This window comes from Piliocolobus tephrosceles, chromosome 20 (assembly GCF_002776525.5).
Source record: "Piliocolobus tephrosceles isolate RC106 chromosome 20, ASM277652v3, whole genome shotgun sequence".
Taxonomy (NCBI): domain Eukaryota; kingdom Metazoa; phylum Chordata; class Mammalia; order Primates; family Cercopithecidae; genus Piliocolobus; species Piliocolobus tephrosceles.
In genome coordinates, this window is record NC_045453.1 from 23,179,519 (window position 1) to 23,204,818 (window position 25,300).

At 43.4% G+C, this 25,300-nt stretch overlaps 1 protein-coding gene across 2 annotated transcripts in view; it reads left to right on the forward strand.

Moving 5' to 3' along the window:
* The first annotated feature begins 736 nt into the window (after positions 1-736).
* Positions 737-25,300, forward strand: part of PTPN1 (protein tyrosine phosphatase non-receptor type 1) — a 74,936-nt gene continuing 50,372 nt past the window's right edge. Inside the window, exons 1-2 of one of the 2 annotated variants that reach the window (XM_023184169.3) lie at positions 780-1,000; positions 17,640-17,862. In XM_023184169.3, the coding sequence (XP_023039937.1) occupies positions 17,776-17,862 (87 nt within the window). In that variant the 5' untranslated portion in view covers positions 780-1,000; positions 17,640-17,775. Of the gene's footprint in view, positions 1,001-17,639; positions 17,863-25,300 lie in introns of both variants that reach the window. The other variant, XM_023184170.1, reaches the window with a different exon arrangement.

The window sequence follows — 25,300 nt, forward strand, 5'->3', positions numbered from 1 at the left end:
AGTTCTCATTATGTTACCCAGGCTGGTCTGGAACTCCTGGCCTCAAGGCATCCGCCTGCCTCTGCCTCCCAAAGTGCTGGGATTACAGACATAAGCCACCGCTCCTGGGCTCCTATGATTTTTATTTAACATAATGCACCGTGGAATTTGTGCTCTGCTTAGTTCAGTCTGAGCAGGGGTTCCTTGATACTCTGGGAAACACTTAAAATCATTCCATCCCTATCCATTCATTCCTGCAGCACCCAAGTGGAAATTCTGCGTTTCAGACAGGGACACTACCCTTAGAGAGTAGTGGGTTCCCCAGCAGCGTGGTGAAACATGACACTCCTGAGTTTCATGAAAAGAGGGCAGACATCTGGCTAGAGCTGGGAGGCAGGAAATAGAGCACGGTGCCCTCCGCCCATACTCCAGCTTGGATTACCGAGGCCGGGGCCCAGGCCCTGCAGGAAAGGAGGTACATGACTACTTTAAGGCCATTCACTCTGTGACTCAACGGGCCGGGTGGAGGCTGGAACTCAAGGCCCTCCCGGGCCTGGAGAGCCCACGCGCAGTGGGCGGGGCTCCCGGGGTCGCCTAGGCAACGGGAGCGCGCCACGCCCGAGCACAGAGCCCCGGAGCGGAGGAGGGAGCGCGCGCTATTAGATATCTCGCGGTGCTGGGACCACTTCCCCAGCACCTCCCCCGGCTCCTCCCCGCGGAAGTGCTTGTCGAATTTTCGATCGCTGATTGGTCCTTCTGCTCGGGGGCGGAGCCCCTGGCAGGCGCGGTGCGTAGTTCCGGCTGCCGGTTGACATGAAGAAGCCGCGGCGGCTAGGGCGGCGGTAGTGGCAGTAGTCGGTGCTTGCAGCGGGCCTCGGGGTTAAGAGCGCGACGCGGCCTAGAGCGGCAGAAGGCGCAGTGGGCAGAGCAGGAGGCGCAGCAGCCGCCCTGGCCCGTCATGGAGATGGAAAAGGAGTTCGAGCAGATCGACAAGTCCGGGAGCTGGGCGGCCATTTACCAGGTGCGGGAGCGCCCCGGAGCGTGGCGGGCCCTTCGCTTAGGCCGCTTGAACATCCCCTCAGACCCCCAGGCCCCAGACTCCGTCTGGGTCTTGCCCTCTGCCTCGCTCCTCCTGCTTGAGGATTCGATGGGACAGCAGCGCACTGCGTCCCCCAGCCTTTGTCCCCGGGGTGGGCCTTTTCTCGCCGCAGCCTCGGAGCCCCCTTCGATCTCCCACCTCCCTCCTGTTCTCCAGCCTGGGTGATCTCTCAAGCCGGGGATCGCCTGTCTGTGCTCAACGCGAATCCCTCGCACCCTGACCCCGCCCCCTGCCTGTCCACTCTTTGTCCCCTGGGGTGATTTAGCACCCCCACTATTTCCTTTTCTGGACTGGACCACCTCAGACTCTCTTTCTTTGTCTCCCTGGGGAAAAAGGTTACACCCCCCCTCCCTCCTTCACATTTCCTTTTCCCTAGTCTCGGTCTGCGTCGAGTCCCAGGGATGACAGTCCCCTTCCCTCTTTCTGTTCATTCATTTATTGGATAGGAGTTGGCGAGCTTATTCTGTGCTAGGCACCGCTTAGGCATTGGAGATGGTGTTTGCTAAACAGGACAGGCAAGATGCTAGCCTTAGTGGAGCGTAGAGTCGAATAGGGCAATCAAACACAAAAGCAAATAATTTCAGATAGACACAAGTGCTGTGAAGAGAACGAATTCCTAACGGGGTACAGGGTGACTGCATAGAAAGCCGGCTAACTTAGAGAAGGGGATCTGGGAAGGCCGGTCAAAGGAAGAGACATAGAGACATTTGCTTTGTGAGCTGAACCAAAAGGAGCAGAAAACCATGAGAATGTGGGGCTAAAGAACCTTCTAGCCAGGAGGCCTGCGGTACCCACTCCATTGGTGCCATGATATTATCCTTTCAGGCAGGGAATCAGGAAGGTTAACGTTTTAACCCTCTCTGAAATAGCATCTTTCCTCAGTGAGCAGCTTTGTCTTTGGTCATGGCAGAGATGACCTTGTCTTAGGAGTCTTCATCTCCTTGTGTGTTAAAAAGTTAGGAAAGTAGGGTTTCTCATATATCTGTAAAACAAATAGTTAAAAACACAAAGAGCTCTTCCTTTCACAAGCAGCTAAATCCTCTGAAGAAAATACATACTCCCAATTAAATGTCATTGCGGGGGTTGTGACGATATACTAAAACCACACTTGCACAGTATCTTAAGCGATATACAGAATAGAGAGATTTTGTTACTTGTGTAAAGGGAGACGGCAGTTGATTCTAGTTTCAGCTTATAGGCTCAAAAGGCAAATTGTGAGATCCATCAGCTGTAGTATTAAAATCTATTTTGAGCGCTGCTTAGAAAGGAAAAAAGGTTTAAGCAGTTCTTTGGTATGCTTGACTAACAAAAGCCTTTTTTTGGCAGCCTTGATTTTCATGTGGATTTACATCAAGCTTATTTGACAGGATTCTTTTTATCTGAACTGTAGTGTGTATATTAGTTTCTGCTAGACTAATATTTCTAACCACTGTAATCTATATACTAATAAGTATGATTGATCAGTATATAAAATTTGTATGCCATATCTGGTCTCTGAATTAGTTGAATGAATTCCACAAGTGACATTGAGAATGTGTAGACAAATTTTCTGCATCAGTTTAAGTCAGTAGAGTCTAAAGTGGCTTTAAATGAAAATTGTTGGTCTGAAGTGTTGGAGTTGATTATGATACATCCCATCACAGTGGAAGCATTGTGGAGAAGTCTTTTCCACTGAAACTGACTGAGTTGACAACAAGAAATACGTATTGTGACTTAGTTCTTAGTTGAATTTTATTTCTTACAATTTTAAGCCAGAGTAGGCTGACCTGTCACCCAAGCATTGTTAAAACTGTATTAAGCATGCAACTAGCATGAAGTGTGTCAGTCTTCAGTTCATTTTCTTCATTGTTCATAAGTTTTTCTGCCATAAGTAAACCCCACAAGTTAGTCAAGGTGTTGAGATTTTCCCTGTTTCTTATTGGATTGCTACATTCCCGGAAGTAGTTTCTTTTGGTCTTGGAGAATTGTCACGGAGGGCTTTTATCACTTCCACTGTATGAGTATTTTTCTTTTCTAGAATCTTGAAATCAGAAGCTTTTTTCCTTTCTAAGTGTAAAAGTAGCTCTTTGTCATACAACTGTAGCGTTTTCTGAAACAGAGTTCAAATGACCTTGAGTCTAAAGTGGCTGACTTTCCAAGGTGTGTATCACTTTACCAAAACCATTATTTTTTAAGGATTCGAAGAAATATGTTTACAATTGATAGAAAATGGAAGTTTAAAAAATTAATATTTTATAGATGTCGAAATGAGGGCAGCCTTATACAAAGTCATACTTTGAGCTTGCCTAGCCTATTGTAATTAGAGAAATAATGTAATTTTTGCTTACAACTTGGTAAACAGGTCAGTTATTCTAACTTATTTTCTAATTAGAACAAAAAGATGTAAAAACTTGAAAACTATTGGGAAAAGAACCAAGAGTGAAGAGGACTTTTGAGTGCTGAGGAATGTGGCGGCTTAGAAAACAAATTTTTCAGGCAGAGATTCTTTGCTAGGTCAATTTGATAAAGTGAGCATAACCGTATTTTTAATGAATAGCATAGATGCTAATAAGCATCTAGGTCTATAAAAAGTCAGCTTTGATAGTGTATATAGATGACTTTAAAGACATTGTTTTCTAGCATTTAAGCACTTTCAAATCATCCCGTTGCTAGATTGGGCCTAGCTGTCTAAGAGGAGAGAGCGAGCCCAGATGAGGAAAATAGATTGGTTTTACTGAGCTAGAATGAGAGGAGAGAGGGTTGAGTGAATGAAAAGAATAGCTCATGTGCTGCCCTCCATCTGTAGTTTAAGAGGGGTTGGGTCCGGTGTTTTGCTTGTTTTCTCATCTGTAAATTCTTTGATTCTCTGACACCATTCACTATATTTCAGTGTGAATGATTTGATTGTTTCAGATAAAGGGGACTGCAATAGTAGCTTGTGTCATGAAGGCAAGATTTATTCATGTTAGAGGCAGGCTTTGTAAAATAGGCCACTCTTCCAGTTGACATTTGTTTTTATAGCTGTTTTCATTATGAAATACAATCTAATGCCTGACTAGGTTAAAACCATGTAACAATAACAATAATTCACTAAAATTCCTTACTGCTATACAGCTTATGTTGTTATATTCCAAAAAGATGAATATTAAAATTTGCCAATAACGTTTCCTTAAATACCATTTTCTTCAGAGGAAAAAAAAAACTATTTTATGCAAAGGAGAAAGACCTATACACTATGACTCACTTTACTTAAAAAAAAAAAAAAAAAGACAACGGAAATGACATGGAGAGACTGGGAAGTTCTAGTCATCTTGAGTGACCCATTAGATCTAAATGTTCTTGTTTAGCCCTGGTTTGAGTGAACTAAATTTAGGTGTCTGATCAGTACTTTGGAAATGGTGTAAATACCTTTGTAATTGTCTGGACTGATATTAAATTAACTGGGAGCACAAGTAAAAATAGTGAAGGGAAGAACTTTTTGCTATCGTTATTTGACATCACTGGCATTTTTATAGGAATACTTTGATGTTTTTGGAAGTAAGTAAACCATACCAGATGGTTCCAAAAAGTCAGTTGGGGGATAATGGTAATGCCGCTTTTTCTTAGCCTCAAGTTGTCTGCCGTTGCTTCTCCTCCATTTTGCATTGTATCATGAATAGCTCCTCAAAACCTATTAAAATACCTGGTATTGAATAATGTAATTGAATATGTACTGAATTTCATGGTAGAAATGAATAAGAAATTTCCTGTGGAGGTTTGTTGACTTAGCTACTGAAATAATGGCCTTTTCTTTTGTGATTCTTTCCCTTTTCTCTTTGTTAAAGAAAACTGTCCTCTGATCTTGTAGATTACAGAATCCTTTTGACAATTTTTGTTCCTAGCAATGCTTTTTCTTTCTTTCTTTTTAAAAATAGAGATGGGGTTTTGCTGTGTTGCCCAGGTTGGTCTTGAACTCCTGGCTTCAAGCGATCCTCCCACCTTGGCCTCCCGAAGTTGGGATTGCAGGCGTGAGCCACCATGCCTGGCTTACAGGTACTTTTTCTGAGGCCTGCCTGAGCCTATATATATTTTGCACAATTTGACATTCCTCCCTACAGTGTTTATGCTGATTTGTTTCTGGTAACGACTACTACTGGCAAATAGGCTGGGCATGTTGCTTTATGCTGCCCCTGTTCAGGAAAATTGGAATTCTAGCTGGGTCATTGTTCCCAGATGATGTAGTTTGGCACCAGCCATTCCATGTTCACATTTTGAGTATCCAGAAGGGTTGGGGACTTTGGAGTAGTTGGTGACATTTCATTGGTTGGTTCCTATGGCATCCTTTCCACCATACTAGTAGTCTAGGTTCTCAGATGTTGCTTATGAGCCTGCAATGGTTTCTAGTTTCACACTGCAGAAATGAGTGAAACCGGTTACCCGTTAATATGGTCCCATCATCACTAGAGTAATTAATTGTTCTAAAACCAGATCTGAGCCTGTCACTCCTCTGTGTAACTACTTCTGATTCTTTCATAACACTTGTAAAGTCCAAACTCCTCCTTAGCATGGCAACCAGCTTCCAGTCCTTGCCTCCCATGTGGCTTCCATTCTAGCCAGACAAGAAAAGGCAGCGTTCTCCAAACTCATCCTCACCCTTCATTCCTCTATACCATTGCTAAGTACTTTGTTGAGAATGCCTCTCCCATTCAGTCTAGCTTGCATCTTCCAGCTCACATGTGTGCTTCCTTGCACCGGAGTTTTACTCCATCACCTGTGTGTTTTCATACAAGCTGGCACATATCTCTTCTGAAGTCCTACTGTCATTGTAGCTACGTCTTTAAAATTGTTTTAAAAATTTTTATAAAGTCAAGGTCTCACTATATTGCCCAGGCTGGTCTCAAACTCCTGGGCTCAAGCAAACCTCCTGCTTTGGCCTTCCAGAGTGCTGGGATTATAGGTATGAGACACTGTGCCCACTGTAGCTGCTACTTTATATCCCAGGTCTGTCTCCAGCGGAGCCCAAGCTTCCCGAGGCCACCTGTTCTATCTTTCTCATCCATCTCGAAGTCCTCTGCTCCTGGCACAGAGTAGGTACCTAACAGAAGTTGGGATTGAATTGATGGTCAGTACTTTGCTAGCCTGATGGTATAAAGATGTGCAAAACATGGTTCCTGGCTCCCACTCTAGGGGGGCAATGATGGAAACTAATAGATTAGCCCACATTAGTACCAATGGCAGAGGTCACTCTGGGAGAAAGTCCTAGCACATTTTGAGTCATGGCCTAATGAGGTAATTTAGTATTGCCTGCTGTAGTGGCTTTGGAAGAAAGGCTGGCATTCTTATCCAGTAGAAGCTGATACCACTGATTTGTTTCACAGAAGCTTTAAATGTAACAATAAATTTGTACTTGGCCTAGGGTGAACTTTACAGGCAACTTGGAGGTAATATGTTTGTCTCTCTAAGAATTGTTGAATTCCTCTGCCATCATCACTCCTGACTGGTTCTCACAAGCCTTCTAGCGGGCTTTTGCATGTGGTTGGTTCGTAAAATATTTTTTGATTTTGGGATATAAAATATAGTTCGCCATAAAATAGCGACCGTTACCAAGTCTTTGATTTTTTTTTTTTTTTTCAAACTATAAATAATAATGACATTGTTTGGCCTTTGATCAGACCACCCTTAGGGCCAAGAGAGTAGTTTCATGTTTTGCTTTTTGTAGTGTCCCCTGTGTCTGGGTATAGTTGTAGTCTCAGCTGTCATACTAACAGTGCTGAGGGAGTCCTTTACTTTCTTTGGGTTTTGGTTTCTCCCTTTGTCAAAATGATCCTGGACTAACAGATCGTTAAGTTCAGGTCAAGTAATAAAAATCTTTAATGTACTCACAAATAGAATTTAATGTTCCAGAATACTCCTTGTAAACACTGCAGTGGTTACTCACTTTGGTAAGGTGTGGGTGGGTACCATTAGGCTCAAAAGTTTATAGGAGGTTTGTGAGTATAGTTAACAATTCAAAAGAATGGAGTTTTTTTTCCCAAGGGGCATGAAACGTTTTTGATAAATGGAGTTCATTTGACTTAGTAATGTGGGAAAATGAGTAGCCCTGACACAGACGCTGTCCCTTTGCAGTTTTTCTCTCAAGTAGCAGTTGGGTGGCTTTTCCTGTAAAAGATAGAGGAACTGATTCTTGAGAATTTACGAAAGCTTCAACCCTAACTAGGTACGCAAAGAATAGCTGCCCTTTATGTTGTAATTTTAGGAAGAAACCTACATCTGGTCTAAGTTTCATTTGAATAATATGATAGTTGTCACATCTGCCATATTTGAGAAGAAAGTACCTAAATCTCCAGGATTTTAAAAATAATGCTTTACTTTGTGTAGAAATGGTCTTCAGAGTTTACTAGCTGGTGCCCTCTCCTTTTTCAAAGCAGCTTGACATAATCATGAGTATCTTGCTGACAGCTTGTAAATTTTGATTGTATGAAAACTGGAAACAAGGCCATTTCACATGAAAGATTCCCTCCTGCCCTGAAACAACCAAAGAAAACTGTAGCCATCAAATCTATTGATGTCTGGGCTTTGGTACAAGTCACACTACAAATAAAATAATACCAAGTACTTATAAATGATTTTCAGTCCTTTTAAAGTTTATTTTTTAAATACTTTTTTTTTTTTTTTTTTTGAGATAGGGTCTTGCTCTGTCATCCAGGCTGGAGTGCAGTGGCACAATCTTGGCTCACTGCAACCTCTACCTCCTGGGTTCAAGTGATCCTCGTACCTCAGCCTCCCAGGTAGCTGGGACTACGGGCATGTGCCATCACGGCCAGCTAACTTTTGTATTTTTTTTGGAGTAGAGATGGGATTTTGCTGTGTTGCCCAGGCTGGTGTTGAACTCCTAGGCTTAAGCCATCTGTCTGCCCCAGGCCCCAAAGTGTTGGAATTACAGGCGTGAGCCACTGTGCCCGGCCCAATCCTTTTTTTAAGAGACAAATGGGTGACATGGCTCGATGTACTGAATGCTTATGGTTTTACCAAGGCAGCAAGGTTTTATGGATACCCTATGGTAATTAGATAGAATTAGTGCTCTGAAGTCAGCTCTGTAATACGGACTCAGAGTAAACATGGCAAAGGGACACTTAAGGTCTGCATTTTCTCTGGGAAATAAACATATTCTTTACTACTCTGAATCTAGTGCTGGAAAATTCTAAATCCTTCTTGAGGATTAACCACTTGTTGAAGTAAAGTTTTGGGCCCCAAGTAGGCTTGTGTTCCTATCTCCTTGTCTTTACTTTTCAGACGTTTCTTCCTAGAGACTGAGGTATGTTTTACTTTTACAGATGAAGAAGGAAGCCTCGGCTGTGTTTGTGGCTTTTGTGGGTGAGCAACGTCATTCGCAAAGATAAGATGAGCATAGCAAAACTAGGTCTTCAAAATAATTTTTAAAAATTTCTTAGTGATTAGAAAAGGAAAACTCTTCCCTTATCCCTGTTAAGAAATGTTTTTCGACATTTTTCCTTTCTTAATGGATCTTTTATTGGCACATCTCTTCCTTTTGCAGAATCTTACTTAAAAGTCACCACGTTAAATTATAGCAAACAGCTTAGCTAATTTTTATTCAGATGGGCACTGGTTACAGGATTGTACACTATTGCGAATTTCTTACAGGACAGTGAACATCAAGTAATTACTCCAAATAGAGTTCTCTTACAAACGTGGGTTACTTAAAAATGTCTAAGGATGAAGTCACTTCTGAATATAACTTCACTCGAGAACGAATAAGCAAACTGCATTTAACATAACATGGTAAATTAGCTTTAATTCTCCTTGATGGTTGAATATTTGTCACTGTCAACTACTGTTTTACTTTTCAAATAGTCAGGACTTAGTTTGCTTCTGTAAGGATAAAGGGAAAATACGCCTTCACTGAGTCATAAATATTTTTGTGGCTAACTTTTGCATAGAGAAAAGCGGCCTCTAAGAAGGTACCCTGTGAATTTTTTTTCGGGGCTGGGGAGGGAATATATCATTTTTTGGTTCATTGTTGTTGTCATTGTTTTGCTTTGTTGTTTTTTACTCTGATCTGAACTGTATCTTGACAGGACTTTTGAATTAAGAGCATTACTATTATTGTTCTCCACTACCTGGACGCTGCTTCCCTGTTGCCAGAGTGTTAAGGATCATCCTCCGAGGTGGGGTGAGGCAGAATGGGGCCAAGATCAGGAAGTTACATTAAGCTACATCAGGTTTCTACAAGCACAGAACCAAATTTTTGGAGCAGTCCCCAGGATGCAAGCTGGTTTAGCCACACCTAAGGGTTGCTCTTGAACATTCCTTGAGAATCCACATCCCTAGAATGCTGGGTTTTAATGGGCCCTTTTATGTACCTATCATGGTATCATTTCTGAGCATTTCTAAATATTCCTTCATGCCTTACTAACAGTTTTTCTTGAATAAATCTAAGGAATATTAGTGCCATTATCAGTATTTTGTTTGTCCTGTTCACACCACAAATAACTACCCAGGTCTGCTACTTGCCCCTATTTCTCTACCTGCTGATGAAAATGCTTTTGAAAGTTTGAGTAACAATGTTAGAGTGTGCACAGTGGTATTGGTAGGTTCTGTTCTCATCCTTAACCACTTGTTTTCATCCTTTGTGAGCTTGAAGTGTCTCCAAAAAATTTGTCACAAAACTTACCAGACATAGTCAATACACTCAGAGAGAGAATCACTGAAAAAGTAGATGTAGTTTAACAAACCCAGTGACTTTTTTCCCCCAAGATTATATATTTGTCAACTAAGCCTCATTTTGCAACTTGTTCCACTACTCGAATGGTGACAAACTTTTGGTTTCCCAATAGACTTGGAAGATGTTGCTTTTGAAAGTAGGAAATAGATGGCTTTAGAAGATGGAAGAATACTTTGGTTTGAAGTGGGAGTGTGGTATGTCCTTAGCTGTCTGTGAAATGCAGCTGGAGATGGGTGTGGGCCTTCATCTTCATTTCCCATCTTCAGTTTGAGGAGGTAGTTACCTTTCTAACCACTTAAGAACTGCATGGTACATGCTGTTTTATTTACAGTGCAAAACTGAGCTCCCGTAGTTTCCCTGGTGCTTGCTCGCCTTCACATTAATACCATGTCATTGTCTGGCAATGTTTACATGCCAGGGTCTGTGTTAGAAGGAGGAAAGGGTAGAGCTAAAGTTAAAGGGCGCAGCTGGCCTCCCACCTTTGGTTTTGTAAGTGCCTTTAAAGTTTGATTTTTGTAGGTTGATCGTAAGGAAGTGATAAGTATGTTAAGTTATTTGCAGTTTTAGCTAATTTTAGTCTTTTTTTACAGCTTGCTTTGTATCCTTTGCCATTAAAACATGCTTTCTAGAAAGACAACTTTTGAATGTAGGACACAGTCTATATTCTATACTTGGCTACATTTCAAAAAATATTTTCTCAGTACTTTGGAAGTTGGTCAGTTTGAAGCATAGTGGCAGCATTTAAAAATCTTTGATTCCGGCCAGGCGCGGTGGCTCACGCCTGTAATCCCAGCACTTTGGGAGGCCGAGGTGGGTGGATCACTTGAGGTCGGGAGTTCAAGACTGGCCTGACCAACATGGTGAAACCCTATCTCTACTAAAAATACAAAATTAGCCGACCGTGGTGGTGCATGCCTGTAATCCCAGCTACTTGGGAGGCTGAGGCAGGAGAATCACATGAACCTGGGAGACAGAGGTTGCTGTGAGCTGAGATCTCACCATTGCACTCCAGCCTATGGAACAAGAGTGAAACTCCATCTCAAAAAAAAAAAAAAAAAAAAACATTGATTCCTTTGCTTTGTGACACTTCTACTTTTCCAGCAAGTAAATTACATTCTTTCATACAGGTATGGAATTCTTGTTCCAAGCCAGTGGTTAAAAAGGCACAGTTGATATTAGAGGATTTTTAAAAGATTTCAACCATGCCTGCAATGTATAGAAGCAAGACTCTGCTGGGCTGTGTATAGGAAACCTTCCCCAGCCTGTGCCCTTGGTTGATAGAACATTTTGCTCCTAAGGGTAGGTGCCTGTATCTGTCTCCAGTGTTGGTTAGTTTCACACAAAACAGTTGTGTTTCAGAGCTTTAGTCTCAAGCTGCCCTGCTCGCCTGAAGCAGCCACCCTGAACATGTGCACTACTCACAGGAGGGGACATGTGAGGTCACGGAAGAAGAAGATTCAGGACACTGGGTTTGGGTTGTGACTCTGCCTTTGACTGTTGTGGGATTTTGAGGAGTTACATACAAGATCTGTAAAATGTAGTCATTAGACTAGATAGCCATATAGCATTACCTGGATCTAACATTCTACAAAGACAAGGTCACAGGAGGAGACCAGAGCGTGGGGTGATCTTTCTGGAAAAAATGGCCTACTCATGCGGGATTTGGTAGCATTATATGGCTGTTCCTGATCTCCCTGATCTAAAAGTGGGACAGAACTTTAAAATTTCATATTAACTCAAATTAAAACTTTAAAAAAACCATTATTTCCTTAAAAATAATAAAATGCCCTGTTGGGGCATAAACCACATTATATTTTAAAATTCCTGAATGCCACATGGATGAATGTAGTTCCTTTTGAAATTCTTCTTTTGTCTAAAGAGGAATGTTGGATTTTGTAATTGGACTAAAAAATCTTCCATTTGAGAGAGAAACACCCACAGTCTGTGGCATGTTCTACCCTTGTTCAGGATAAAACCCACTAATAGCTAACATTTATTGAATTCTGCGTTGTGCCTCAGGCACTGTGCAAAGTCCTTTACATGCAGCGCTATTTATTATATACTGTCAATTGGTCTATAACAGCAGGAAATGTTTTAGGAGGACAGTGAGGTCTCAGGCTCTCAGTCTTCTCCTGTGTCCTGGATTCAACTTCACAATAGCACTGTGGCAGTGTGGCCATTGCTTCAGCTTCCAAATACATGGCTGTGAAGAAAGACAGGGGGTTGTGCTAAGCCTCCCCGATTTATTAGGACATAGGAAGAGAGAGTTTGTAGTTTTTGACCTTTGCCTAGTTTTCTAACCTCTTACCTAGATGTCACAAATTGGCTACCCACAGTCATATTTTGCTTGCTTCACACAATGTTTTTTGAAAAAGAGAAGAGTTTAATTTGTGCCATTGTTTATAAATGAATCAGGAGAAATGACATGCAACTCTGGATTCTGGCCTCTTGAAAAATCTGAAAATCACACCATCTGATCTTACACTGGCAGTGGTCTGAGCTGGACTGAGGGACAAACTCCTTTTGGATGGACATTTGTGTGTTCCAGAGGTTACCGTAGTCCCACAGTGGGTTACGCTGGCCTTGTCGGTGTATACTACCTAGCACTTGAGTTTGCAACCCCTACCCCAAGCTGGGTTTTCTCGTCAAGCTTGATGTTAATGTTATGTGATGCTTGGCCTTGTGTAGGTATTTGGTGTATTATCGTTCGATAAAATTGAAGTAAAGGGCTAAAGGGTTGGTGGCTTGAGGGAGTGCCCTTGACCGTAAAGTCTGGGATAAAATCATTGGCCAGGTGCTCCTTCCCTTCCTGCCCTTCCTCTTTTCTCTATCCTCAGCCCCCTTCTGCTATTTTGAGGAAGTTAGAAGCCACCACCATTTTTTCCCACCTCAGGCAACTGAGTGTGGCTGTATTTCTGTCGCATGTTCAGTTGTTTCCAGGAACTATTTTTGATGACCAACTTGAAGTTAAATTGGGTGGGCCTAATGGGAGCTGATAAAAGAATGACTTGCCCAAATATGCTTGCACTGAGACGGCTACGAAGTAAAGTTTTTAATGACTTGTTTTGTGACTTGGCCAGGAGTGATACCGTTTGTCATGTGTCCAACTTCCTGACTAGATGGTTGCTCTACCTTGTCCTCATAGCCATAAGAAAAGAAAATCCGTACACAGGTTGCAGGGAGGAATGTGTCTTGTTGAAGGTCTCTCCCTTTTAGCAACAAAAGTACATATTATGTTGTAGGACATGCTTTTCCTTTGATCCTTCTTGAACACCTGTTACTCTATAGAGGTATGTCATGTATGGCAAATTAGAACAAGCAATAGATAAGGATGATTCTTTACCATTATAACCCAGTCCAGGTCTTTGTCCTAAGTTTTGTATCTTTCTCCAAAGGGAAAGATATTTGTTTTTGTTTGTTTATTTATTTATGAGACGGAGTTTGGCTTTTGTTGCCCAGGCTGGGGTGCAATGGCGCGATCTCGGCTCACGGCAACATCGTCTCTTGAGTTCAAGTGATTCTCCTGCCTTAGCCTCCCGAGTAGCTGGGATTACAGGTGCCTGCCACCATGCCCGGCTAATTTTTTTTTTTTCCTTTGGTATTTTTAGTAGAGATGGGGTTTCATCATGTTGGCCAGGCTGGTCTTGAACTCCTGACCTGAGGTGATCCACCCGCCTCGGCCTCCAAAGTGTTGGAATTACAGGCATGAGCCACCGCGCCCGGCCAGGTATTTTTAATCTCTATGCCTTACTGTCTCAAATCAGGAGGATTTGGTGATTTATTGAATGTGGGGGAAGGGGAAGAAAAGGAAATGGGAGGAATGTTCCAGATTAGGGAAATAGATAGCTAGATGAAAGATGCAGCCCCTCACCAAGGTGGGGACACAGGAAAAGGAACAGGTGTGCAAAGAAGATGGTGATCTGGTTGTGAACATGTTGATAGAGGATGTCCAGGGAAGCATCTGGTAGGTGGTGGGGTGTTTAAATATAGAACATTCGGAGAATGCTCCGAAGCTTCAGAGAACCCTTCCCAAAAGGACAAAACCAGCTCAGTGTTTTAGCACTCCGGGATCATATGGCATGACAGCATGGCTGCTTCATACTTTTTTGTGTGTGTGAAATTAAAACCAACCACTCTGGACCAATTTCTCTGTGAAGCTTTTTGTCCATCTTTCATTTGCTTTTCTAGTCTAGATTGTAAGCTCCTTGCAGCCAGTGTCCATTGATTCAGTCATTCAACAAATAATACATGAACAACTACTAGGTACCAGGCTGTGTGCTGGGCAGTCGGGATATGTGGTGAGGAAGAAAAACTTGGTCCCTGCCCTTAGGAAGTTCAGTAGTCCAGCAGACAAAGTGTCTGCGTAAAGATAATCCCAGTTCACGGTGATAAGAACTCTTACAGGCCTAGGCTCCAGGTGCTGTGGGGATGCTCAGGAAAGGGTATCTAATTGGGATTGGGAACAGGCAAAACAAATAAAGGAAAGTGTATAAAGGTAGTATCTAGTTGAAGTTCTGAAGGGCAAGGAGGAGTGAGCCTGTATGTTCTGAGTCCCTCCCTAATCTGGGATTGACTTCTTGTCCGTCTCTGTTCATACTAAGTGTCACCTAGGCTTGAAAGGATGAGATCATATTTCACTTCCTTCCTCTTTGGTCTTAACCTTTCTCTGCTACCCCCTCACACAATGCATGTGCATTATTCTCTTATTGTATATATTTTTCCTCTCTTCCTTTTTATGTTTCCTCTGCCATTACTTTTAACCTTGACTGCCATATGGCCTCTAAATGCTTCCAGAAGGGTAGCCTAGTGGAGGTTATTCCATCATGACCTTGAGCTCATGAGATCAGATAGTGAAGGCATCTGTGTAGGTGTCTTCTCCAGGAGGATGATATTTGTTTCATTGTAAATTTTGTAGCCCTAGAACACCAACAACAGTGCACTGTAATTAGTAGGCAGGCAGTATAGTATTCATTGAAGTGAAGTGATAACTTTTGTCCAAGTATGTCTGCAGATAATCTTTGATTTGTACAAAAAAAATTATATTTTAATATGTAAAGATTTTTTAAAAGAATCTTCAAATTTTAGCCTTCCCACTAGGAATATATTGAAAATATGTGCCTAGCTCACTGACTTGCAGCCGACACTATGAGAATAAAGGTTTCATTTAGTTTTTGTGAATTTCAAGGGATATTTTCAATAATGTTGGCTGATTTATCCCATTATGTCCATTATGTGGTCGTCTTTTTTTTTTCTTTTTTTTTTTTTGAGACGGAGTCTCGCTCTGTCACCCAGGCTGGAGTGCAGCGGCGCGATCTCAACTCACCGCAACCTCCGCCTCCCGGGTTCAAGTGATTCTGCTGCCTCAGCCTCCTGAGTAGCTGGGATTACAGGCGCCTGCCACTACACCCAGCTAATTTTTGCTATTTTTAGTAGAGACAGGGTTTCACCATGTTGGTCAGGCTGGTCTCGAACTCCTGACCTCGTGATCCGCCCACCTTGGCCTCCCAAATTGCTGGGATTACAGGCGTGAGCCACTGCGTCTGGCTTATGTAGTCTTATTAGCAATTCTCAGTACACAGATAGCTTTGAGTGATTCTTTCAAGTCAAGCACCTTATTAAAAAAACTCAAGTGTACTGATAATTATACTTTTAGATGGCTAAGTGATAAGACTGAATTTTTAGGCATTGTAACACTTCAGATATGATTACAGATATTTTTATGGTTACTTAAGTTTATTTATTTATTTATTTTTGAGATGGAGTTTCGCTCTTGTTGCCCAGGCTGGAGTGCAATGGTGCAATCTCGGCTCACTGCAACCTCCGCCTCCCATGTTCAAGCAATTCTCCTGTCTCAGCCTCCTGACTAGCTGGGATTACAGGCACCCGCCACTACACCCTGCTAATTTTTGGTATTTGTAATAGAGACAGGGTTTCACCATGTTGGCCAGGGTGGTCTCGCACTCCTGACCTCAGGCAGTCCGCCCACTTCGGCCTCCCAAAGTGCTAGGATTACAGATGTGAGCCCCCGCACCCGGCCTGGTTACTTAAATTTACATACAAAAATTATGTTGAGTAATTCTGAATGATTTCCTGATTGCTCCCCGTTTTCTGTTCACACAGTTATTAAATTCTTCCCTTGCCATATAGAAGCAGTCCCTATGCCATCTATGCCACATGGATAGCAGAACTAGCTGTCTGCAAACCATTGAAGTTGTGAAAACATCTCCCCTTTTTCCTGTTTCTAATTCTAGCTGTGAGGATTATATATAGAAGTAGTCCTGGATTGGATTTTTTTTTTAAATAGTTGTTGACTACCAATCATTTAAACGTCTGAAAGGGGAAAGGTTTTCCTTAAAAATGGATGATAAAGGAGAATAAAAAGGTACTTTGACTATTTTTTTTGAATGGTGAGGAGATTTTTTTTTCTCCTTCTATTTTCTTTTGGAGTCATTTGTGTGACACTGAGTGGATACCATGGAACATACGTGACAGAAGTAGATGTATGGGGTAAAAAACCCATAGTTAGAAGTCCGAACTCTGGAGAAGACCCCAGTTTGTTGATTATGCTTTTGTTTTCTGATTTGCTGAGGAGAGTGAAAATGCCTGGGGGGTGTGGGGGAGCACATAGGGGGTGTGTGTGTGTGTGTATATTTGTATGCATATATATCTTAGGACTTAAGCTTTCTAGTCAATAAATTGCCGTAGTGGGGAATTGCTTACTTGCTTGCCTTCTGTTTTTGTATTTAATTTTATTTTATTTTTAATGATTTTTTTTTGGTTGAGTACAGGGTCTTACCATGTTGTCCAGGCTGGTCTTGAACTCCTAAGCTTGAGTGATCCTCCCACCTCGGACTCCCAAAATACTAGGATTACAGGTGTGAGCCACCATGCCCAGCTTAGTTGTATTTTAAATGGGCCCTTTTGTGGCACTCCCTACTCCCCTTAGTTTACTGGCTCACAACCTGTCTTTCCATTTCAAGGCTTCTGTCATCCCTGGCCCATGTCAGTGCATTTGGGCAGCCCACCCAGCATCATCACCTCCTGTCCCAGGGAACTTCCTGTTCCTCTCTTCCAGCTGTTTCCCTCCCTGGCTGTTGAGGTAGTCTCTACCTTTCACCTATTGTTAAGCTCAGACCTGCTCTCTAGTTACAGCCTCTGTGCTTCCATATTCCCTTGCTCAGTCACTTTCTTTAGTTTGGGTTTTCTCCTTCATTCAGATTTCCAGCTGTTTCTCCCCTCCCGCCACCGCAGCCTCCTCACTTCCCTCCTTCTGCAGCGGAGACTGTGGTCAGTCACTTTTGATGCTGCCTCTCCACTGTACTTGTGTCTATCTTCTTACCTACCACCTCTAGCCTTGGAACAGGCTCAGCACCTGCCTTTGTCTTCCTGGGCCCAGGCTCCTAAATGCTGCTGGAAAAAAAAATCTCCCAGTATTTTTTTTTTTTTTTTTTTTTTGCGGCGGAGTCTCGCTCTGTCGCCTGGACTGGAGTGCAGTGGCCGGATCTCAGCTCACTGCAAGCTCTGCCTCCCGGGTTTATGCCATTCTCCTGCCTCAGCCTCCGGAGTAGCTGGGACTACAGGCGCCCGCCACCTCGCCCGGCTAGTTTTTGTATTTTTAGTAGAGACGGGGTTTCACCGTGTTAGCCAGGATGGTCTCGATCTCCTGACCTCGTGATCCGCCCGTCTCGGCCTCCCAAAGTGCTGGGATTACAGGCTTGAGCCACCGCGCCCGGCCTTTAAAAATCTCCCAGTATTGAGCCCCTAGAAATCCAGTCTTTAATCTCCAATCTGTCTCCCCCAGCATCTGGCCATCAGCTCTAAAGCTTACCTGTCATCCTTCCCACCTCATTTCTCTCACAGGGGAAAAGGAACCTTTGCTCCTTGTCTGAGGCAACCTTCAGTCTACGCTCCTGACCCCTTCCCAGGCATCTTGCAATAAGGGGTTGGTGACTCTCTGAGGAATGGATTCCAGGCCCTCCCAATTATCATCTTTTGTATGCCAGTTCAACATTCTCAGCTTCCTCCAGCCGAGACTGCCCCTCCAGCCACTGCTTTTTACTCTCCTCCAGTTGAAATTTTTGAAGTAAGTAGGTCACTGTGCCCATCGTTCATCTTCTAGTCACTCTGTATTTATCTTCCAGGGAAGTGAGGCTCTATGCCACCAAGCCACTGAAATAATTCTCTTTTCTTTTCTTTTCTTTTCTTTTCTTTTCTTTTCTCTTCTCTTCTCTCTTCTCTCTTCTCTCTTCTCTCTTCTCTCTTCTCTCTTCTCTTCTCTTCTCTTCTCTTCTCTTTTCTTTTCTTCTTTTTTTTTTTCCAGACAGAGTCTTGCTCTGTCACCCAGGCTGGAGTGCAGTGCCACAGTCTTGGCTCACTGCAACCTCTGCCTTCCGGCTTCAAGCGATTCTCCTGCCTCAGCCCCCTGAGTAGCTGGGACTACAGGTGCCTGCCATCATGCCTGGCTAATTTTTTGTATTTTTGGTAGAGATGGGGCTTCACCATGTTGGCCAGGCTTGTTGACCTTGTTGGCATATTGACCATGTTGGGCAGGCTAGCCTCAAGTGATCTGCCCACGTCAGACTCTCAAAGTACTAGGATTACAGGTGTGAGCCACCACACCTGGTGAAATAATTCTTGACAAGATCTGCTTCCTTGTTGCTAACACAGTGGATATTTTGCCTCCTAGTTTTAATGCAGTTCAGTGTGGCAGATCTGTGTTTGCTTATTGAATATTCTCTTCCCTGTTTTAATAACTCTATTTTTTCCTTTTCTTTTATATCTCCTGCTTCTCTTGCTAATCCTAGACCTCACTCGTCGGTGTCTTCTCTGTTCCTCAACTTGAGGAGTTCCTACAGGATTTACCCCATCTGCTGCTTTCATTTAGCCCTTTTGTTCTTTTTGAGCCATCTCATTCACTCACCCAGGAAGTAGCACTGGCCCTTGAATTCAGAGTGTGCACATATCCACCGTGCACTCTGGGACAGCCTTCAGAGGCACTTTGTTCCTGAAGTTGTGGTGGTCTTTGCCTCTCATGGAGCCTTGCATATGCTGTTTCCTCTGCCTGGAATATCCTGCCTTCTACTTAACTGATTCTTGTTCTTCTTTCCAGTCACATTTTGCACATTCCTTTTGGGATGCTTTCCTGATTTCCCCTTTCCACAGGTCCAAGTTAGGTACCTTGTCTGGGTCCTCCCATGGCCCTCTGAAGGCCTCCTTTCCTAGCACCTTGTCTGAGTATACTGTAATAACACACATTGCTCTGTAATAGTCTGTTTACTTACCTATTACCAAGTAATCTATCAAATCTCATAAAGGGCGGGACTGCTGTTGTTCTAGTTATTTGTATCTATTAGTACCCAATATAGTGTTTGGCATATAGAAAATACCCGATAAGGCCAGTCACAGTGGCTCACTCCTGTAATCCCAGCACTTTGGGAGGCTAAGGCTGGCAGATCACTTGAGGTCAGGAGTTCAAGACTAGCCTGGCCAACATGATGAAACCCTGTCTCTACTAAAATTACAAAAATTAGCCAGGCATGGTGGCGGGCGCCTGTAGTCCCAGCTTCTTGGGAGACTGAGGCAGAAGAATCACTTGAACTGGGGAGGCAGAGGTTGCAGTGAGCTGAGATCACTCCACTGCACTCCAGCCTGAGTGACAGAGCGAGACTCCATCTAAAAAAAAAAAAAAAAGTAAATACCCAATAAGTAGTTCCTGAATGAATAGGTGAGAATGCTATTTAGAAGGTTCATGAATTGGAAACTGTGGTTGATAGGGAGGCTTTGAGTTTATGGTATTGTATTGAACCATGTGTTACTTACCCAAGATCAATTTACATTTTACACTTTGTTTTCTCTGTCCCTTTTTATGTTCATTTTCTGTATGTGGTGTTTCTCCCCTGTGAGATTGTATACCATTTCTGATCGAGAACTGTGTGTAATGCTTGGTGGCTCCCTCATGGTGCCTTGCATGGAATTGGACTGAATTTCAGTGGATCTAATCCCAATTATGTTAATGCTTGATGGAGCTAAGTCTCATCTCGAAGCAGTTCATGTCTTCATCGCTGGCCCTGCCTCCATGCCCTGCACAGACCATGCCACTCTGGAGAGGTAGTTTCCCTGTGGCTTATTAGTCTTGTGTTCCAGTGTGCTGGCCAAGTATGAGAGACGTCAGTAGTATCAGAGAGTCTCTCTCATTCAAACTTCGTAGGTTTGGTAGCTGGGACTGACCAGTGCTAACGGGAAATAGAGGCATTTATTAAAAGCCAGAGATTTTTCAACTTGCAGGAAGCAAAGCTCTTTTTAGCATATGATTTTGTGCTGGGTTTGGTAGTCCAATATAAAAGTAAAAACTGGATGACAATGGGAGGAGCATGCTTGGGTCTCCAAAGATCATTTTTCCTAAGTAATTTGTCTTTAGACTTTTATTGGTTTGGAATTTCCTGAGATTTTGATCTTGCCAGAAAGTTTATAGCAAAAGTTCTGAGCAGGTGACACTTTTGCATCTGAAACCAAATCATTGTTTTTGTTTTTAACTTTTTTCTTAATATATTATCCTTAGTTCGGCCCTGAAGATTATTCTGTTATTTGTGGATCCCAACTTTCCCCCCATCTCCTCTTTTGAATAGAGAAGGAAGATATAAAAATAAACTTAGTCAAAAACTTGTTCTTGACTAGGCAAGTTGGGCTTTATAGCTTGGAGCTGATGACATGTCTATTCTTGTGGAAAAGGGATTTTTAGGGTTGGTTTGGCTTCTTGTTATATTTGATTTATTATTAGTATTATCATTATTTTTGAGACAAAGTCTCACTCTGTCGCCCAGGCTGGAGTGCAGTGGCTCAATCTCAGCTCATTGCAACCTCTGCCTCACAGGTTCAAGCGATTCTCGTGCCTCAGCCTCCGGAGTAGCCGGGATTACAGACATGCATCACTACACTGGGCTGATATTTGTATTTTTAGTAGAGACAGGGTTTTACCATGTTGGCTAGGCTGGTCTTGAACTCCCAGCCTCAGGTGATCCGCCCGCCTTGGCCTCCCAAAGTGCTGGGATTACAGGTGAATCCAGCTGGGATTCACCCAGGCTGGAGTGCAGTGGCACAATCACAACTCACTGCAGCCTTAACCTCTTGGGCTTGAATGATCCTCCTGCCTCAACCTCCTAAGCAGCTGAGACTACAGGCATGTACCCCTGTACCCAGCTAATTGTTTTTGTTTTTGTTTTGGTAGGGACAGGGTCTCACTATTTTGCCCAGGCTAGTCTACAACTCTTGGGCTCAAGCAGTCCTCCTGCCTCGACCTCCCAAAATGCTGGGATTACAGGCACAAGCCACTGCACCTGGCCAAGGATTATTTTTTAAATGAATTGTGACCCAGCCTGATTAGTGGTCCCAGAGCAGACCTGGGACCCGAAGGGAACCCTTTTCTCCTGGTCCAGCGCCTTTCCTTTGATGCACTACTTTCCTGGAGCCTTTGATTGCCTGTCATCAGAGTAACTGAGTTTGAACAGAATAGACAGTTCCTCTCCAGACCACCACACTCACTGGCTTTCATTCTGCTTTTCTCACTTAGACTGTGGTTCTGAATCCTCAGTGCTATTTACTGAGTGTTTTTAAACATAAAAATGCCTTTTAATGAGATTGAAGGCCAGAGGTGGGACAGTTGAGAACAAAGTAGAAATAAAACCTTCAAGGCGGGGTTGTTGGTGGGAGTCTTTTTTTTTTTGAGACTGAGTCTCGCATGTCACCCAGGCTGGAGTGCAGTGGTATGATCTCGGCTCACTGTAACCTCCGCCTCCCGGGTTCAAGCGATTCTCCTGTCTCAGTCTCCCTAGTAGCTGGGATTATAGGCACCTGCCACTATGCCCAGCTAATTTTTGTGTTTTTGGTAGATACGGGGTTTCACCATGTTGGCCAGGCTGGTCTCGAACTCCTGACCTCAGGGGATCTGCCTGTCTCAGCCTCCCAAAGTGCTGGGATTACAGGCATAAGCCACCGTGCCTGGCAGGGAGTCTTATAGAAGCTGTCGTGGATAGTGTGGGAAGTAGAGATCCTTTGTATTCCAGTATGCTGGGCTCTGCCATGCTTGCTCTGTCCTCCTAGTCGTACTGTGTGTGTTACTGAGTCCCCACCCACAGCCATACTTTTTGTCCTGCTTCTCTCCTTACCATCCTTTCCCCACATGGCCACCACAGCTACCACTAGCAATTACTGACATGTGGGATCTTAGGGCTACTTCCCTATAAGGCTGCAGGGCATGTGGTGGTGGCTATGCACAAGGTAACCATGGTAGCCCTGTGGTTCTCCACATGTGCGCCTTGTGACCTGGGATTGGCTGCAGACTAGTAATAAACCGCGTCTTCTGGTATCGAATTTGTCTGTAGTTGTACTTTCTACCTCTGTATTTAAGGGAAGATCTGTGACCTACCAATGCCGGTTGAAGAGGATAGATGATAGAGATGTTAATAAACAGTTGAAAAACTAACTACAATAGCCTGCAAAGTAGAACAGCATCTTTTTGTGGCAAAACTTTGTGTCTGTGAGTTTGTTTTTTTTTTTTTTTTTTTTTGAGACGGAGTCTTGCTCTGTCGCCTAGGCTAGAGTGCAGTGGCCGGATCTCAGCTCACTGCAAGCTCCGCCTCCCGGGTTTACGCCATTCTCCTGCCTCAGCCTCCCAAGTAGCTGGGACCACAGGCACCCACCACCTCGCCTGGCCAGTTTTTTGTATTTTTTAGTAGAGACGGGGTTTCACTGTTTTAGCCAGGATGGTCTTGATCTTCTGACCTCGTGATCCGCCCGTCTCGGCCTCCCAAAGTGCTGGGATTACAGGCTTGAGCCACCGCGCCCAGCCGAGTTTGTTTTTTAAATATCCTCATATAATCTGTTTTTTTGGAGACGGAGTCCCGCTCTGTCGCCCGGGCTGGAGTGCAGTGGCCGGATCTCAGCTCACTGCAAGCTCCGCCTCCCGGGTTTACGCCATTCTCCTGCCTTAGCCTCTCGAGCAGCTGGGACCACAGGTGCCCGCCACCTCGCCCGGCTAGTTTTTTGTATTTTTTTAGTAGAGACGGGGTTTCCCTGTGTTAGCCAGGATGGTCTCGATCTCCTGACCTCGCGATCCGCCAGTCTCGGCCTCCCAAAGTGCTGGGATTACAGGCTTGAGCCACCGCGCCTGGCTATATAATCTGTTTTAAATCGAGAGGCTTTGAATAAAAGCCATGGCCAGTCTTACATGTCATGGAGTACCCAGCTTGTGAGGTTCACAGTTTATTATTTACAGAGTGTCCCCTTAAATCTTCTTTGGGTCAGTTCAGAGAATGATGCTCAGATGGACTTTTTTGGCTGACATGGAGTCAAAATGGTAATCAAGCATGAAAGTACGGACGGTCCTTAACGCACAAATGTGTCATGCTTGAAAAGTTGGAAAGTTGGAAAGTTGGTTGTCTGGCGCTCTGATTGTATTGTCCTGTAGAATCCGTGTTGTGAATGGTAGTTAAATCCCAAATGAGTCTGTAGAACCTGTGTAATCTTCAACATACCTGCAGTATTCCAGTTAATATGTAATTCCCCTATGGAACTATGTATGATAATGATTTGTATGTAACGTATTTAATATTACACATAATAATGATTGTATGAATAAAAAACATTCTGGGTTCCATGTGGACTTTGGGGTGTGTGTGTGTCTGTTTGTGGGTGGGTATGTATTCATAGATCCCCTTCCCTGCAATCCTGGCACTGGAATTGGTTTTATCATTTCAAGTTTCATTCCCATGAATTTTGGAGTACAGACTGAGTTCAGGGATGCAGGGTGTATACTAGAGCCCTGAGAAACAGGATTAGGCTAGAATTGCTGCGGTGGAGATCAGTAGCTTCCAGGAACACTTTTTGGGCTTGGCTGTCTTCACTATCCCCTTTTGTTTTCTCCTGGGGTCCGCAGCTATTGCCCTGTTTTGTTCTTCTAATACCACTTTTTTTTTTTTTGCTTTTGACCAGGATTTTTGCCTCTAGTCTGCAACTGAATATCCTATCACAGTCTCTTGATTTTGAAATAAATATATAGTTTTTTTGATGTGTTCTAGCGAATTTCTAAATCTAAATGTTGTGGCAGAGTTATTACATATTAATTTTGCTGTGAGAAGTTGTAGAATCCCAGATGACTAGTCTTGTAAACCGTACACACATTTCCATCTAATTCTCCATTGTATATATCACGTTGCAGAAAATAACAGCCTCTAGAGTTTACATTGCCTCCCTTGACTATATTTCTTATTTAAGATTAGTTTTCAGACGAGACCTTTTCATGGCAGTACATAACTGTACAGAGGGCTTCCAACTTGTCTTGGGAGCTCTCATGTCCGCGAGACATCACTTTACCCACTGCCCCCCGCCCCCTACCTGGATGTACTCAGCCTGTACCCCATTTCTGTCCTCAGCCAAAAACACTGCTGAAATGCAAGAGCATTCGATTGCTAGCTGATGACGATGCAGACTAAGGGATTTCCATATAGAAGCCCATTGTTTTCAACAGGCTCTTTTCAGCTGGCTCGTCGAGAGCTGGAGGCCCCTTGCTTGCTCACATGAGGCTTTTTGTCCCTGACTTGGTGGCTACTGTTTCACTTCTCAGCAGAAAGGGGCACCCTTGCCCCCCCCCCCCCCAGAAAGGAAGGTTTGATGTACGACTTCCAAAAGGTTCAGTCTGGCATCACTGTAACCAAGAAGATAGGTCAGGTGAGGCTGGAGGTGAAACAGGGCTACTCCCTAGAACTCCAGATTGTTCCACAAGTGCCTTCTGGCAGAGAGCGATGGAAGTTTTCGTCATTTTTTTTTCTCCTTAATAGTTATGAGCACAGAAGAGGGGCAGGTTGTCTGGCTGTAGAAGCTGTCATATTTTTTTGTTTTTGAGATGGAGTCTTGCTCTGTCGCCCAGGCTAGAGTGCAATGGCGTGATCTCGGCTCACTGCAACCTCCGCCTCCTGAGTTCAAGTGATTCTCCTACTTCAGCCTCCTGAGTAGCTGGGATTACAGGTGCGCACCACCACGCCCGGCTAATTTTTGTATTAGAGGCAGGATTTCACCATGTTGGTCAGTCTGGTCTCGAAGTCCTGACCTTGTGATCCGCCCACCTCAGCCTCCCAAAGTGCTGGGATTACAGGCATGAGCCACTTTGCCCGGCTGAAGCTGTCATATTAAATAACACTTTCTGCTTTTAGCAAATTTAATTCAAATGAGACTTTAGATTTTCTTGCTCTGACTTACCAGCAGTTCCTTGTAACACGTTTAATTATTTTTGCCAAAAAATCACTCAAGCACTTAAGCCGTATTTTTATCCTGTGAAAATATGCTACATTGTTTTAAAATATATCAGAAGTCAGTTACCCATAAGATTTTATATGTTGTCTAATGTATTCTCTAAGCTTTCTGCTGCTTTTGTTTGAAGGGTGTATTTTGTAATGTAGAGGACTGCTTTATCTGTCTTGTAAGCTTGATTTTTGTTTTTACTATAATACTTTTTTCTTTTGCTGTATTGA